The 18,178-nt window shown below is 37.4% G+C and overlaps 1 protein-coding gene across 1 annotated transcript in view; it reads left to right on the top strand.

Moving 5' to 3' along the window:
* LOC150086844 (uncharacterized) overlaps positions 1–18,178 on the top strand; it is a 52,707-nt gene that overhangs the window by 20,514 nt on the left and 14,015 nt on the right. The window contains exons 2-5 of the mRNA XM_090372294.1: positions 462–650; positions 7,065–7,661; positions 8,592–8,701; positions 13,929–14,143. Coding sequence (XP_090228420.1) covers positions 462–650; positions 7,065–7,661; positions 8,592–8,701; positions 13,929–14,143 — 1,111 coding nt within the window. The remainder of the gene's footprint in view (positions 1–461; positions 651–7,064; positions 7,662–8,591; positions 8,702–13,928; positions 14,144–18,178) is intronic.

The following is an 18,178-nucleotide window of genomic DNA, read 5'->3' as shown; positions in this document are numbered from 1 at the left end:
CCTGCCTACATGGTAGCTACGCCACTGAACAGAAGGCTATAACTCACGAAGGTGTGTTCTTGACCACTGTAATAGGTACATATACTTCTCAGTATGACTGAGAGTCATTCAGTTAAAAGCAAAACTGGATGATCAGTTTCTGTTGATAGGCACAAAGTATGAATGACTAACGAATTATTTTATTTTTTATATTTTTGGCAGATAAAAAAAGTCAGCTGTGTGCATCATTTAGCTCTTTTAGTACTAAAGCAGTTTGTAGACATGTAGCCCAACATAACATTTGTTTCAATAAGGGTAGTCTTTAAATTTCTTTTCTTTGAAAAAGAAGCCACTGATTTCGTTCAGACTCTTTTTTTTTTTTTTTTAGATGAATCTTGTTTTTATTAAAACTATGTATTCTCACTATGCCAGCCAGTATGTACCTACAATTAACAGTGTATATACATTTTATTTTCTTGCAGATGATGCCCAACAGTTAGATGCTTCTCACCTGGTAGAAGAACTGCAAAAGAATATAACGTCTATGTGGGAATATATCCACAAACTTCAACACGCTTATGACCACCAGATTTATCACCTTCATATCCATCAGAAGGCTGCCGAAGTTGCTCTTCACCGAATTATTCATGAACACAGAACAAAATTTCAAGGTTAGTGTTTTGTTATTCTCGAAGATGGTAGAGGGTCATCGATCGATAGTACAGCAGATTCTCCATTAACTGAGGTTGATGGAAATAAATTTGCTTGGATAATGCACAAAACACAAACTCTCACATTTGATAATAATATTGCAACCACTGACCTTAAAGTTTTATCGATTATAAAAACTCACTTTTAACACGTAAATTTACTTACGTACATACTTTATTCATATTTATTTATAAAACGTACCGCAAGGACCATTCCTGCGAATGGTCCTACGTAAATTTCGAAGCAGTGTCTCCATGTAGATGAGCTTAGACGCAATTTTAAAGTTACTTTAGCACCTCGTGTTTATTGAGGAGCTGAAGCTTTGCTCAATAGAAAGAATTTTTCTGTTTTTTAACGTGATGAATGCAAATTTAAACGCAAAGGAAAAACGAGAAGGAATGTGAAAATTAACTGTATTTCTTTTCATTATTCAACTCTGACTTCTGTGGGCCGTAGACTTCTTATAATCGAGTTATACTGTACATTTTACTTGTTTCTTAGATGATATTGAATAAAAACATTTTCCAGACAGTGTGAGAATCAATCACCAGAATTATTTAAAATTAGAAGCACTTACCTTCTTTCGAAGGTTTCTTGGAAATTGTAGGTTTGTAATTATAATTTATTATTAACAAGTGATATTAGATGGCGCAGTGCAAATAATTTTGCATTATCAAAAAAGACTTCCAGCTGTTCCCCCCCCCCCACTTCTTTTCTTTTCTTGCCCAAGTACCAATGTTGCAATGCAGTGATGTTCTGATCGGTTTTTTTCAGTGAAGCCCTTTTTGATAGCGATCCTTTGTTCTTTGCTTCACTCTTTGCCCAAGTCCCTCATTTGAATGAGTTTCACCTCTGAGCTGGGCCAGAGAAGCTAGAGGAAATTCCCCCTGGCTTGCTAAGATGAACTTCATTGGCAGTCACTTTCAAAATTCCCCGTTGTATTTTGACTAGTTTAGTGCTGAGTGTCTTGAATTAGCTTGGATTGGGTCCAATTTGTGCTCTATTTTATTTATTTATATATATATATATATATATATATATATATATATATATATATATATATATATAAGCTAAATCAAAATAGAATATTGCCAATAGCATGGAAAACCAGTAGTGAAAATGGAACCAAATAAAATAACAGAAAAGAAAAATATGGGGGGGGGGGGAGAAGAAAAGGTAGTGCTGAAGCAACGTTTCTAAAATAATTTAGAAATTAAGCCAATTAAAAGAAATTTAGCGGCGCCCCCTCGATGGCACCCGTTTCCGAATTATGTGAAATCTCACTAAAGTGGAAACGTAAACTAACAACATTACATGACCAAATAAACTGAAAATTAATAAAATAAAATAGACTGACCATTATGTCCCATCTTGACAGAGGACCACGAGGCCAATAATAGTCAGGGAATCTTGAGGTTGTAGTATAGATTATTCTGATTTAAAAAATTCATATAAACATGTCCAATTCTCAATGTATACGAAGATTTCAGCTGTTTGAAAATAGCGCGTATAAAGCCATTATGAGAAGTATTAAAGAACGATAAATGACTTATTGTTTGTATTTGACTTTATGAATGATACAAAACAGAAATAATTGGGTTTTTTTTAAACAGTTCACAAATGTTCGAAAATCCCACTGCTAACTTTAGTGCCCTTTGCAACCCTTTGAGGGCAGCAGTATCCAAAATGCGAGCGAGCAATTCGTCTCTTGTAATTCACCTTTTCTTTGTATATTCGCTTTTCATCCATCCCCACAAACAAAAATCTAACATCAAAAGTCATGGAGATCTTGGTGGTCAATGAACGGGACCACCGCAGCCAATCCATCGTTTAGGGAAAGTTCGATTTAGATATTGTATCACCAGACAGTTATAATTGCCAGGAGCTTCATACTTTCAAAAGGCTGAATCACAGCCTTTTGAAAGTACAGGCCAATCCTTGTAGCCAAGGGAACATCCTTCAATAGCAGTGGAAGTTCGTTTTTCAGAATTTCTAGGTAAATGGGGCCTTTTTTAAGACCATTTTGTAACAACAGGCACAATCAACTGACTGGCGATGATACCGCACCACAGAGAAGCGATGTTGAAAATTTGTTTCTACAGTGGCATGTGGATCTTCGTCTGACCACCCATTGAGAGTTACGGCTGTTGTTCATGCCGTCGCGAGTGAAAGCAGCTTCGCTTCATCGCTGAACAGTATTAATGGAATTGATTGGTGATTAGCATTTACCCACCAACAAAATTTCAATCGCTGAGCCTAGTCTCCTGGTTTGAAGGTGTTGCACCCGCTGTATGCGAAATGGTGTTGGGATACAAGTTTAGGGTTATAACTTTTTACTGAAATTAAATCGAAATCATGACTCAGACCAGAGCAGCAAAGCTAATGGGAGTGCTGTGGCTCAGAGGAGAATTGAAGGGGACAGTTGCCCTCTGAATCACAGCCTTTTAAAATGCACTGCTTGCATGATGTTTGTGGAGCAATCGGGTACGGGACATAATATTGCCATGGGGGATGTCTTTGTGTGTGCGCGATGCAAGGAGTGTAACGAAATCAGGCGACAACTCAGCGTTGTTATAGGCCTATATGAGAGCTTGAAGGATAGGGTGGATGCCCTCGAAGGATCTAAATTGAGGGGCCCATCAAGCTCTCAGCTGCCCACATAAACGCCAGAGCTTGCACTTGGTCATCACGCAACACAGCGGCAACCTCCAAGGCAGAATGCGCTGGTCCCACAGGAACTAGTGGTTGTTGGTGACTCTATTGTCAGGGAAACGGGGAACATCCTTTGTAAAAAGGATAGGTGGAACAGGACCAGGGTATGTCTGCCAGGGGCAAAGGTTGACGACGTTGTAGAGCGGATATTATCTTTTAAGGGCGCGAAAGGTGATATAGTTGTACACGTTGGCACTAATGATATTAAGAGTAGGAGACCGGCGGAATTACTTAGCAAGTACAGGTCACTGTTGAAAAAAAGCCGTGAATTAGGGTTGAATTTGAAAGTGTCTGCAATTCTGCCCAGACACGATAGGAGGGAGTATATGATGAGAGCCTTGTCGTTCAATTCGGCCCTGGAAAGATTGTGATCCTGTCCTGAATATAGAAGGATGTATGACATAGTAAAACAAAGAACTGACTATGGATAGTTCTCAAAAGACATCATCCTATTTTGTTATGCAAACAAATGGTCAGCAGGCACGGAAGGTAGCTCTCCAATTGACTAAGATCATGGAGAAGGATTGTGTGACCTGTTATTGCTACTGCAGAAGCCTTTATACCGCGGGAAGTGATGCGAGACTGTATCCTCTTACATATCGAGTTTTCAGAATCGGGGACGTGCTCCGCTGCAATTGCCATTCGGAATCCGTACTTTGTTACCATGATTTCGGCCCCCGTGCTTTTCGCACTGGATCTACACAGATCTCAACGGTCCTCTTTGCTCGATATACTTTTTCACTATACTGTCAGTATAGTTTTTTTTTTTTTGAAATTATGATTCTGAGATACAAGAGGTGAAGGTGCCTTTTTCTTTCCAGATGAGCTGAACTAAGAGTGGGAGAGGAGTGACTTCTTGGAAGTGGACGCTCTTGAACGTTTTTGTTCAGAGTTTCTTGAAGTGACACTGGATCTCTAATACTTGCTTAGCTGAAGGGAGGTTTCCGAAGATTCGGAATGAATTGGTGTTAAGAGTTTCTCCTTAAAGATCCTGACAGACTAGTGAAAGAGCCTGGCTCTTGTCGGCCGATAGCCCTGCTGCCTGTGTTGGAGAAGATTCTGGAGCAACTGATATTTTAAAGCAATTTAGTCATAAATATCATGACTAGTGCTCGTTCTCTCTCTAATCCATGATAGTAAAAGGATCTTTAGCTGAAGTATTCAAATTGACTAAAGCGCATTCCGTCGATACGTCCTGGGCTTCTTCATTGACTTAAAAGAAGTGTTTGCCACGTGATTGGACTGTTGTTTTCCTCCGGGTTAGAGCGTGCCAGTACTCGAGAACATCTTACAATCTATTTAGAGACTATTTTAATCAAAGGGTTACTGCGATATTTGGCTTCACCCAGTATACTTTGATTGTTGTGAGTGGCTGCCTTTAATGGGTCTATCCTGCGGCCACCTGCTGAAATATCGTATTAGATGAGTGTCTTGGTAATGCTGTTGAGGGCGTTGAGAAGATAGCCTATGCACAGATGACCCGGTTCAGGTCATTTGCAGCTAGTCCAGAGCTCTGGTAAAGGCAGGTTAACTTATACTTTCCCCTACGTCTTTATGCTGACGACCATAGGGGAAGACAGTAGCCGCAGTTTGGGCTCCTTACTTACTGGACATGGCTTGATGTCCAGATTGGGTCAGGTGTTTGAAGCTATGGTGAGCTAGAGATGACCCTCCAGATACCGTTGCCCAATCTATGCTGAGATAAGAATCCATCTGGGAGAGATCCTGCTTTTATATGAGCATACAAGATTCACATCCTTTTGTTGACAGGACAACGGTGTTTTTTATAGGTGTTTTTTTTTCTGGAGAGCGACTAGTACAGGCCACCCTCCTCGTGGTAAGGATGGTAACCCGTAGAAGGATTATGTCCTCCCTGCTGCTGGGCCAAAAGGCAGCGCGCTCAAAATTGGTTTCTTTTTAAGGACCATTGCTCTATAGCTGGAGCGATTAATGTTTAATTTTTTTTTTTTTTTTTTTTACTGTCTATGTTGATTAAGATAATCTAAGCTGATTCAAATTGAATTTTTCCCTATTTTTCACATCTTATCTGCAATCTCCTTTGTTTTCTCCCCCTCAGAATCTTCAGCATAGTATTAGTTCTTTGCCCCTCCCCAATCAAGTTTCAGTTCATGTATATTAACTTTATCCTTTGTTAAGAGCGCAAAAACTCATGAGAGAAATGTTTATAACAGCAGGCTAACATGTACAGCATTCGTTCTACTGATCATTTACATATCACTGGGTTGACAGTGGTACTATGGGCAGATGTGGGGAGAAATAATTAGGATAATTACCTGCTGCTTCCCCAAGATGAGCAAAAAATATGCTCTCAGCCGGAAAGTAATTGATTGTTGGAACAACCTTCCATTTAGTATTGTGGAAGTTCGAATAAATTTAAAAGAGAAATTATTTAAAGGGAATTAATCGGTAGGTGTTTTTTTTTTTTTTTTTTTTTTTGCATAAGCTTACTTCCTTGAATCAGTTGCCACTGTCCCATTCTTACTACTAATTATTCCAAAAGACCATTCCTCTCCATTATCTGTTTTTCCTATAATATTATCCCCAAAGTCACGAAGGCTGGATTCTGCTTTGAAGGGCGCATGCTTTTAAAATATTTACTTATTCATCATCGAATATTATAAAGAGCTAACGACAGAAGAATAGATGTTAGCCTGGTGATTGCTTTCATATACAGCAGAGTTGCCTACCTGATGTGAATTTGCCTTAGAAACAGGATTAATTATGAGCAGAGTATGCTAAAACATGGGCAGACTCGGCACGTTTCCTGGGCGCTTTCTACTACAGGCACAGAAATTAAATACTGTACGACTTAAGTTGTAGCAGGCGCAGTATAAACTCCTTTCCCTGGAATACTAAATTAGCTGGGCATAACCCTTTATAAGAGTGCTACATGCTTTTGTCATTTTGTGATGGTTTGTTTTTCGTTTTTTTTTATATAACGATACTGTATGTGTCAATCCGCAAGATTTATATGATAATGAGAGGCAATTTTCTACGGAATGTGGTTTATACTAGGGCCAAAATGAAAGCTTTGTGAGGACAAGCTCAAAATATTGAAGGATTGGCCAATAAGACATTTTTTTAAATGTAAAAACATCTAAATCTAATAAAATATCTGATATGATACAAGGAATGGTAAATGCTGCGTTAAAGTCTCATGTATATTTTACTTTAAAACGTAAAATATACGAGAAGCTATTTTCCTTGTACGTTGTTCGTTCTCTCTCTCTCTCTCTCTCTCTCTCTCTCTCTCTCTCTCTCTCTCTCTCTGCTTTCATTTTAAAGCAAGAGCTGATCCTTGGGAGGGAATACAGCGGGAAAAACGCACCCGTTAAGTCGTCTTTACTTGGACTGAGGGACCCAGTCCAAGTAAGGGGATTTCACTTTTCCTTTCCTTTTTCCCAGCATGGGCCCCCTTGAAGGACCGGCCTTTAACGAGAGATAAGAGTGACGCAATACACCTCTCACATCGGCCTAGAACTATCACTGACAGTTACTGTCACTTAAATGGTTAGATTTTATTTCGGTCAAACTACAAGGTCAACAGCCGACAAGTAAGATTTCACAAATTTCTGTTATAAATTTTAATATTCATTACTTTCAGGTTCTAAAAATTTGGCTAAATTATTTCTGTTTTTCAGAAGATGGTCATAAACATGGTGACCAGGAAGATATGGAAAAAAGAGAACATTCAGACCACCACCATCACCACCACCATCATTCCGAACATCAGCACGGACCTGATGAGCAAGAGGAGCCAAAGCACCAACATGTAGATCATCACCACGATGAGCATCATGATGATCATAAAGACCACGACGATCACAAAGACCATGATGATCATAAGGACCACGGCGATCACCAAGACCACGATGGTGACCATAAAGATCATGATGATCATCATGATCATGCCAGTTCTCACGAACACACAGACTCGCACGGACATTCTCACGATCACCATGACGATCAGCATCACGACGATCACCACCATGATGGACACAGTGAAAGTGAGCAGCACGAAGGACACGATGATCATCATGACGACCATCATCACCACGATTCTGGAGATCATAAGGGAGATGACCATGATCATCAGCATAATGACGCTCATGGAGGCCATGGCCACGGCAGCTTATTTGATGACCATCACCATAATGACGCTCATGGAGGCCATGGCCACGGCAGCTTATTTGATGACCATCATCACGACCACCATTCCGTGCCTAGTCTTCCAAAATGTAAGTGAAACTTCATTGTAAGTAAATCAGTCAGGTCGGATAAGTTAATAGGAATAATCAATTAAATCGTTTTTCTTTCTTAAACCTAATACGTACTCCTGCATCAGTGTGTGTGCACTTGCATTGTCATTATTGCTATTATTATGAAAATTATCTATTATAAAAAGTCAATGTTTCGTTAATTTTTTTTATAAATTAAAAATTATATGCAATATTTCATACAGCATTAATAAATCATAGGCTGTAGTGTGATTCACAAATTGTGTAGCCCGAATATTAGTATTTTAAAATTTATTAATTCTTCTAACTATTATCACACCATGCAACCAATAAAGGCGTGGTACCAGCAGCAGCAATTTTTTAAGTTCATGTAGTAAATGAATGCGATATGGTTGGAAGACTCCCTTTTTTTTTTTTTCTTTGTTAATCACGAACGCTACCTGTTTGAAACGGGCTACTAATCTTGAAATCGCCGGTTTATTTGGTACTTCTAAATCGGGATATTTTTAAAGAAATTCGACTTTGACGTTCGTTATACCATTTCAAACAAAATTATTTTTCGACTATATACGGAGTTAGTGGAAGTGTAATCTAACACCCACTGGAACAGTGGGTGTTAGATTACAGACAGAATATGTTGTGTTGCTACCGATTTTCTTTTGTAAGAATTGTATATGGTTCTTAAAATGAGAGACATCCACTCTTCTCATTTTGTCTTGTGCGAACTTTGAATCGCCCTGGATAATAAAATAGGATCCATGTTTAGTTTCTCGTTTTGCACAATTCTTGACATCAGTTTTTATTAAAACTTTTTTTAGTTTTAATGATAGATGCAAAAAATGCATTGAGTACTTTTTTTGTTTCTGTATATTGCTTATTGCGCGATTCTCACTTTGTAAAACATTGTTCTCTTCTGATTCTTACCCACAGTCAGAGATCCAGATCTTTACACCTTCGCCGTGTGTAATGTCGAGCCTAACAGAGCCATTCCTCCTGAGACGCAGCAAGAAGTAACAGGTCGAGTACTTCTATGGCAACAAGTAAGTATGATTTGCGCACAAGAAATTTTAAAAATTACAAACAAAGAAGTTATGATTGTACCTTAAAGATGCTACCAGTGAAGCACAAACGGTGTGTGAGAGGACTGGGTTTAATTCTTGTCTAGAGGAATCACATGTATCTTACTAATTGCGGTTCTTTTAATGTAGCCAAGTCTCATATATGAAAATTAATATTATAGACAGAGTAGCATAAATACTTTTTTTTTTTTTGATATTGAAGAATGTGGATATTAAATTTTGTAAAAGAATAAGAAGTTTACCTCAATATGATACGTATGATAATCTCCAGAAATTTAAAATGAAAACAATTAAATTTGAAAATCTTGCCTGCAGTAAGAAATTAAAAATTAATTTAACGAAAAAAATTGCAAAACAATTTTCCTTCCATAAAATTTGTAATAATTTCGATTTTTAAAACTATAAACAAATTGCTTTTTTGATTAGTGCAGAAAAATTCTTACTTCTGCCTAAATTCCGTACAGTAAAAATCAGCTTAAATAAAAATTAATGCCCATAAATTTGGAACCGCCCATAAATAGTGGTTTTAAAAGTTGTCAAACTGGCACATTTGCATATCTGTGATTCCACTTGTGGGAACAACATAAATCGGTTTGCGTGCAAGGCCTCTTGTATAAGATTAGAATGCGTTGAAAAATATTTGAAGTGCTAAACAAGCTCGAACCTGACTTTAGCGGAAAGGCAATGTGATGAATCATGTCCTGGGGAATGTTGGAAATTAGCTGGATGGTGTCCTTAGTTCTTCAGTTGCGTGTGAGTTGTTCACAAATGCTCACGCCAAGTTTTTCTACACGGGAATAAAAATCGAAGAGTGGTGATCAGAGAAAAACGCAATGCTCTTCACTTGATTCACGCGGAGCGTGTGTGTGCGGACGAAACTTCGTCTTTGACAGCCTCTCAATGGAAGATTCAATGGACATTTGTTAGGTGATTCAACTCTGCTGTAGTCGCTTTCGAATTTCTAAAATCCCATTTAATTGGGAAAGGGAGGTGATTATCCCTTTGTGTAAGGCAGTGGTCAGGCTACGTCTTGAGGACTGCATGCAGGTCTGAAGGCCTCATTTTAGGAAGGATGTAGAGTTGCTTGAGCGAGTACAGAGAAGGGCAACAAGATTGGTGAGGGGGAACGAAGGAGTGGTCTTACCAAGAAAGGCTTAAGTGCTGCAAATTGCAGCGTCTGGAGACCAGGCACATGCGAAGTGATCTGATTGAGGTGTATAACGCCTTGAATGGGTTGAGCAGGCTCAATTCTGATGAGATTCTTCCTCTTGCTCAGATTACGAACCTTAGGGGGCATAAATTCAGATTGAAAGACAGTTATGGAACAGATGTGCGGAAATTTGCCTTTAGCCAGTGGGTGGTTAATTGCTGGAACAAACTTCCATTTGTCGTTGTGGAAGCTTAAATAAATTCAAGGAGGAATTGGACAAACGTTAGAGGGAATGAATATGTAAAATGGTGGCTTTTTTTTTTTTTTTGGCTGATGCTACAAACTTGCCTTCTTGCATCACATGTCTCTGTTACTACTATCACTTCGCCATTTGCCAGTTATATAGCTAGCCTCACGAAAATTTTTAATTAGCTTCCATTATGGACTTAGTAAGTCCATCACATGGCAGTTGAGTCATTAAATATTGCCTATATTCCAGTCTCCTTTCCGTGAATAAAATGAATTTGGAACATCGCTACATACTAATGCATATCTATTGCGGAATATACTTATTCGGGAAGTAAGCTGAGCTGGGTATGTGCTGCCATCTGTCGTCAAACTCCTGAACTGCATTAAATTTGTGGGGTGGTTCCCACAATTTGAGGTAGCCGAATGCATATCTATGCATTCGGCTACCTCAAATAGTGTTAATTTTATTCTTTTTTTTTATTTGCCAAAATCTGTTTTTAAATTTGTGATAAATCATGATATTCGCATACGAATCAAAATGTTATTTTATTTCACATAAATTACATTTTAATATAAATTAAAATAGCTAATTTTATTTTTGCGCTTTCTCTTCCTCTCTCGTCTTTTGCTCACAGCAGAGCCAACTTCGTCTCCACCACGTATAGAACCACTTAAGCAAATTCCATTACAAAAGATTGATCTGAAAAGTATTTAAAAGATGAAAATACTGTCAGTGTTTGTGGTATGTATAATCCCGTAACTCCCCAAAGCCTCTAAAGAAAACGGCAAAGGTTTGTTTGTAGAAACGAAAATGGAATCAAGTTTGAAATAAGAGCAAGACTCGACCAATTTCAACCGTTTCGGGACTCGTTGATCCACCATGAGATAACAGGTGGTCAGCACTGTAATGAATGAAAAGTCATTCTGCTCTGAGCACTATGGGTATTGCATTTAGTAGGCGCTTTAAATAGTGCCGACCAAATAAAATAAAAATGTTAAAAAAATGTCCTGTTTATCAATTTATTTTAAACAGCCTAAATAAATACAACTCTTTTCTACGTTAACTTTACCGTCAGGCAGGGGACGCTGCGGCCTCTTCAGTGACGGTGATGCTCGAACTTTGCTTTTTCACCCGTTTCTAAAAGAGCAAAGTCCCAGCACTATCGCCGTCACTGGAGAACCCACAGCGTCCTCGGACGGTCGACTTCAAAAGTTAACGCAAAAAAAGCGTTATTTTAACTATTTATACCACAATTTATTAGTAAAGAAGATGCTCTTCTTAATTTAGTATTGATTTGATGGGAATGAAAGTCTGAAATCCAGCTATTCAAAATGGCCAACTTAATTTGTGATGCTATCTACTTTTTTCCTTCAAAATGTGCCGCGATCTACCATCGCAAAAATTTCATTGCACAAATCGAGGGATGACTGTATATTTAACATTCGTCGTGATCGACCGAAATTAAATCCGCGATCGACTCATTGGCCAACCCTGGTGTAGATGATCTTCGGCCAACTTATTTCTGGATTTATTTTTTTTTTTATCCAGTGAAATCGTTTTAAGAGGATGTCACCAAAAAAGTTTAATTATCTGGTCTCATTATCTTGATCATCCACAAAGTTCATCCTCAGTTGCAAAACTGAAATTTAACTTGCAGAAAGATTAAGTCTGTACGTTTTACTGCCAAAGTATACTGATAGCACATTATCCTGTCCGAATTGATTACACGTAGCTTATCCATCTAGAAATGATAGCTGGATATACTTTTTTCTGTACAAATTGGTGTTCTGTATTGGTAGGGGGAGATTTTTTTTTATGGCATAAGAGTGATGCCATAAAAAAATTTCCGTAAGGTGTGATGGCATAAATTTCGCCTACAGAACACGCCCTCCACTTTACAATGAAAGAATCAGTCATAGTGCAGTCGGAGGCAAGTTGTTGTGAAGCTGATGTGCTTATTAGAAATCTATACCATTCTTGAAAAATGGTACAGAAAAAAATTGCTTTTCTTTTCTTATTCAAGACTTAGTTTTTAAGTCTAAATTAGGAAAGTGACGCATGGTCAGCCGTCGTTTATACATCACTTCGGCATGAAGCTTATTTTGTCTACCTTTCTCGTACCACTTGTCTTGTCTTGTTTTTGAGTTGTTTAAAATTTCTGCCGAGGTAACTAATGGTGAGTCGTCAGCATATTGCCTATAAAGTGCAGGTATTGTGTTTTGCTGGAATAAAAATCCAGTTTTCCAGAAGAAAACCTCATTCAGTCCTCGCTCGAACAATGACTCCAATGGCTTGAAAGAAATTCGTGAGTTCCTTCCTTGTATGTCTAGTCTTTTTCAACTTCAGCCGACCTCCCACGATGACCTTAACTATGTAGGTGGCCTTTCAGAATTTTGTAATTTGTTGTATAGTGATTACTAATACATGCACATTCTCTTTACAATTTCATGGGTTCTACCGGAAATACTATATTTCATTAATATGACCAAATGTACTACATAAAAGACTACAATAAAACGTAAAAGCGTAATTACTGGTACAAGGAGAGATTTCAATATGAATCTGAACTTTTTTCCCTCTTAACACCACATTCCTAAACGATAAAGAGCATTGGCTAATATTCGTAATGGGCAAAGAATATCGTTTTGGTTTACATTCAACTTTAGACGTTCCAGGTTAAAAAGAATGTTCCCATATTATTAAGGTGGTTACAAGTTTAGCACGTTCGTAATTAATCGTGGTTTCTGAATATCGTAACAAATAAACTGGTATATAATTTTTGCATGTGCTGGACAAAGTTTTGACAAAATATATTTGAACTTGCTTTCTGTTGCCTTCAGCATTCCAGTTATATCAGACCTGACACAACGGAGTGGTTAGTGCAAGAATTTAATAGCACATGTATTTGATCGTGATTGAAGCCCACATAATTGCTAAACACCGTATTCATATATTGTTGCCAAAATAATTACCTATAAACTCTTCTGACTTAAGTGGTCGTGCTGGTGTTTAAACATAACTTCCTTTCCCCCATTTCGTAATGATTTCGATATTGCAAAATATTTAGGTGTACTAAAGCCAAATCCGATCCTCAAGGAGATGAGGTGGGTAATACACCTGGTTCCGCAACTAAAAAGGCTCCAAATCCCAATCAAATGGATTACAACAAGAAGAACCAAATGCACAAACTTTAATTTATGCACTACTAATCCCATAAACTCTAGGTCCAAATTAAGCGGCGATAGCCAACTCATAAGGAAAATGTCTGCAAAGGTACACAAGGCAACAGGGTAGGTACTCTGAGGTTTTTCTTGTTTCCGCAGATGAAAACCCCTTGGGATGAAGATTTATAAACTCAGCAGCTTAACTATTCCAAAACAAGAATTTCAGAGATTCTTCCAAAAGGGTAGAGTTCCCGGAATTTAGTAGAACATTGTTTTGAGGGAGATGTATTTAATTTAATGTGTACGATTTATTCTTTCAGTAGATTCCGTAAGGAACTTTTTTTGACAAGACTTTACACAAGTACATAAATTTTTTTTTTTTTTTTTTTCACTCCACCCGTGTTGTTGTAGATTTGGATCGCCGTATTTCAAATATGTGTGCACTGTTTTCTCCTATTTAAATATAATTATCCTTAATTAATTATCCCAAAATTAGTTTCTCAGTACGTCAGTTATGTATTTACTTTATTCCAAATATGAACTGACCCTTTTTTTTTCATTTTGCTTAATTTTTAATTTTTTTTTAATCATGACATAAATCTTAACTCCATTTCTTTTCTATAGAAAACTGGAGGAGATCTTCATCTCCTTGTTAAACTTCAAGGATTTAAAGTGGACGGTCATCATGATAACCAAACAGACCACAGCGGCCACGGAGCAGGCCATGTCCATGGATTCCACGTACACCAAAGTGGAGATCTTAGTGATGGATGCCAGTCTACTGGACCACACTTCAATCCAGAAAACGTTCCACATGGCGGACCATTATCTCCAATAAGGTGCGTGCATTTATTGGTACAGCATAATGGAACATAACTGTAATGGACGGTGTCAGTTTTTCTGGGGCGAGAGAAAACACGTTTAGTTTGTTCGACAGAGTAGTAAGGTATAAAGTAATATCAAAACTAATTCTGAATTAGTTTTGATGTTACTTTTGATATTAGTTTGTTATTCCGTATTCATCGGCGTCTGTGAGGGGCTTCGGAATTTAACTCTTATGTAAGCGAATGTTAATTTCTTTTGTGGGGAACTGCTGTTAGAAGGTAGTCTGAATATGTTTCACTACTGCTGAAGTCTTCAGGAACTTCATGTTTTTAGAATTAAATAGAAATATTCTTAACTGTGTTCATAGGCGTCATATTTAGTCATCTTTGAGACCCTCACAGAGCTCGATATTTTGGTTCTCCCAGAACGCAATAGAAACAAACGACACGAAACAAACAGTTGGTGCTTCCTCTTTTTCAATTGTGCTCTCTGCCTAGCCAGAATTGCGCTACCTTTTTTGTTAGACTCTGTTTATATATGATAGCCGCAGAACATTTTTTTATTTATGATTTCATTATTCATGAAATATCGTTTATCTAATCACTATATTTTGTAATATTGGATATGATTGTGATCTAAACGTTTTTAGATGTATGACATGGTAGTTTGCAGAGTATACTCCATTTCTGTCGGGGGAGAGAAAGCAGTCCATAAGAATTGTTGACATACGCCAGCCAGTGATTTGTAAAGGCCCACATGTCGTGGGATAATCGATAAATTTCATCTTCCTGGCAAATGGTTTGACCTCTTTTACCCACTATTTAACAGTTGCAACCTAGAAATCTACTCTTTTGGATCTGCTATCTAGCCCTCTGGCTTAAACTTTAGTATTCCTATCTTCTTTGAGTCAAGATTTCAGTTTTTTTCTTTGCTCATATAATTTCACATTCCTTTGTTCCTGAAGACTTTTTTTTTTTTTCCTTACATCTGTTAATTGTACCAAATCTTAAATTCCTGGACTGGTACATCATGGAAGAAAAGACGTGTTGATTACAGAACACTGAATTGAACATTACGTTGGGAGGTATATGTAGTGAAATGTAAAACAATTTCTTTAATTAATCAATTAGTAATTGGTAACAAGATTACTTTTTCTGCTATTAATCCCAGAAAAGGAGAAAATCAGTTAAAGAAATCAAATTTAAAAATTTGACGCATCGCACTGCCTACCTTTTTTTTACTTTTTTTTTTTAAATTAGTGTATAATTACTAACAAAAACAATCCAAAAAAGTATTTATACTGACAATAACCATGTTTACATTTCTTTTAAGAATGGATTTTATCCCAAATAAGAGGTCAACACGCCGATTAACTAGACCACTCAAACCCATTAATATCTTTTGGAGGTCACAAAAAACTGCCAGCAGGACTTCAATTCCATAACTGTGGTTATCTCAAACTTTGCAGTACCGCGACCCTGTAAAATGACAAATGAATTTGTGCTACCCCTGCCCCCATAAATAAAATAAATGATTTCATTAGTTACTTTCGTTCAGAAATAAATGTTACCATTTACTTTAAAAAAAAAAAATATATATATATATATATATATATAGATAGATAGATAGATTAAACCAATAATGGAGCCTGAAAACTTTTATACAACTGTTGCAATTTTAAAAATTGCGATCCAGCTTTTAAGTTACTTGCATTTCCTGACCACCGTTCGACACCGATTTTTGAGAAGACACCTTCACCATACACAGATTCTGTTATTTATTGTGGTTCTTGCTCTTTAGCAATTAAAAATTAAATTATTGCACGCTTGAGCCCTTTTGGACTGGCCGTCTATTTGAAATGCCCCGAAAAATTACACATATCATAATAAATAATTTTAAAATATTTCGCTTTAGATATTAACCATTTGCGAGTGGTTACTATCTTAGTCTCCGAAGCGTTCGTTCAAATTTTGTCATTCAAGAGTGCAAAAATGTTTTGAAACTAGTGTGAAGGAATGCCTACTGAGTAGGCAAAAGCGCTGGACCATAAAGTGAAATGAAAAGCAACCTAGAACGTCAAGGCACACTTAGGCGTTGCTCAATGTCTCACCTACACCAGAAGGAACCGAATATGAGTCTCAAAACAAAAGAAAAAAAAAAAAAAACCGGGAAATATGTATACTGGAGAAATAACCTTGAACTGATTGCGAGCTTATCTCAGGATTTAAGTTTCGCGTGCAGCACAGCGAGCCACCAAACAACAATGTTCGTTAATTTTGTTTTCTTTGAACTTCTCCAATATCACAAAAAAATAATGGCGTATGTATTTTTTATCTTTCGGGGATATTTGCTTTGTCATTCATGGGTCACTGCACTGACGTAAATCTTTGTGAATCTAAGACATGTTCGAGTGCTTGACTTAAATTATAAGCAGAACAATGGAATAACAAAGAACAGCTTGTTCGATTAGGACTCTCTTAAACAGTGATAATGTCAGCTATCTCAACGAGTTGCCTCAGTATTTTCATGCCAGAGTTCAATGCCATTGAATTGAAGTGCTATTCAGTGTTTTATTTATCCATCTTTAGTATAAAGTGCATGGAAATGTCGCTAATATGTAGTTTATTTGGAGATGGACGTGAGGCTTGTCTTGATGTTTCAACCCCTCTGCTTTTCCTCACCGAAGGAAACCTTGTATATTCAGAAACCTGTTATAATTATTTTCGTTTGGAGTGGGGGAAGTGGAGAGAAGCTTGTGTTTATTAATAATAGCTCTTCGACAATTCAGCTGTACATAATGGTTTGATGTTGGCGGGGAAAGCTAAAACCCAATCTCTGTTGCAATGAGAATAAATCATTCTCCCATTCTTTGTCAATGACATGACTATCACACCAATTCTTGATAGTTATGTCATTGAAATATAGCTAGTAATGTGCTGTATATCTGCTTGATAGCGCTGGTGAAAAGTTCGGGCTGGAAAGAATCTCATATTGACACCGCAGTTTGGAATTAGAAACCACTCCAAGGTCAGTGCGTTTGACGGTGTCGATCACAGCACCAAACAGGACAAGTCGAATGATGGATGACTTGTTTTCAGGAGAACAGCATAAACACGACCGTAGCGGAATGCTCCTTGAAAATACAAAGTTACAGTGCATTTGACTTACGTAATACCACCAAGTACGGTAATACAGTAGACTGTCGAAATAACGGCACATTGAGATCGGATGTATACATAAAGCGCAGATGTATTGCAGTGTACAGTAAACAAACTTATTTGTTTACGTTCGCCATTTTCAAAGTGAATTCTGTACTGATATCACGGGTTATACCGCTGTTTTACATTTTATTTTAAATTAAAAAGCTTTTACTATGGCTCCTAAAGTTAATAAACCTCATGCAGAGAAGAAAAGAACAACATTAAAGCTTAGTGACCAACTTGATATAATCCAACTATTACATTAGGGTCACCCGGAATGTTAATTTATGTATTCACGTGGGTTGTCTGTAAATTGTGTTTTCTAATCGGTTTGTTTGTTTCATTGGCGAAAAATCTTGCTATCTAAGCCTGAGACCGACTAACTGGGCCACAGAGTGAAAAAAGCCCATTAAAGTTCCTTGACTGGATTGGAACCCATGCGTTTTCCACCCAGTGTGGGGAGGATGGTGACGATATCACTGTGCTAACCGCGCAGATTAAACTTGATATAAAGAAAGAACGGGGCGTAAAGCAGAAGCGTATTAATGGTAGAATATAACATTGGATCGTCAACGTGTTCATGGTTTTATTATTTTTTATGTGCGGTTAATAAAATTACATTCTTAGTCTTTCTTATTTGGCATCATTATTTCTGCATGAAATACATTTTAAAAATAACTTTCTAGACAATGGAAAAATCTAAATAACTGCACCTTGCAACTCCGAAGGTGCCGTTATTCTGAAAGTCCACTGTATATCTCTAGTCTTACTGTTGTTAACTCGTGTGAGCCTCCGTGGCTGCCCTGGAGTATAAATATCTTTATATGATCTTTTAATTTATAAATTCGA

The sequence above is a fragment of the Mastigoproctus giganteus genome, chromosome 4, assembly GCF_048544385.1.
Source record: "Mastigoproctus giganteus isolate SK-2022 chromosome 4, ASM4854438v1, whole genome shotgun sequence".
Taxonomy (NCBI): domain Eukaryota; kingdom Metazoa; phylum Arthropoda; class Arachnida; order Uropygi; family Thelyphonidae; genus Mastigoproctus; species Mastigoproctus giganteus.
This window is presented reverse-complemented; position numbering and strand designations above follow the sequence as displayed.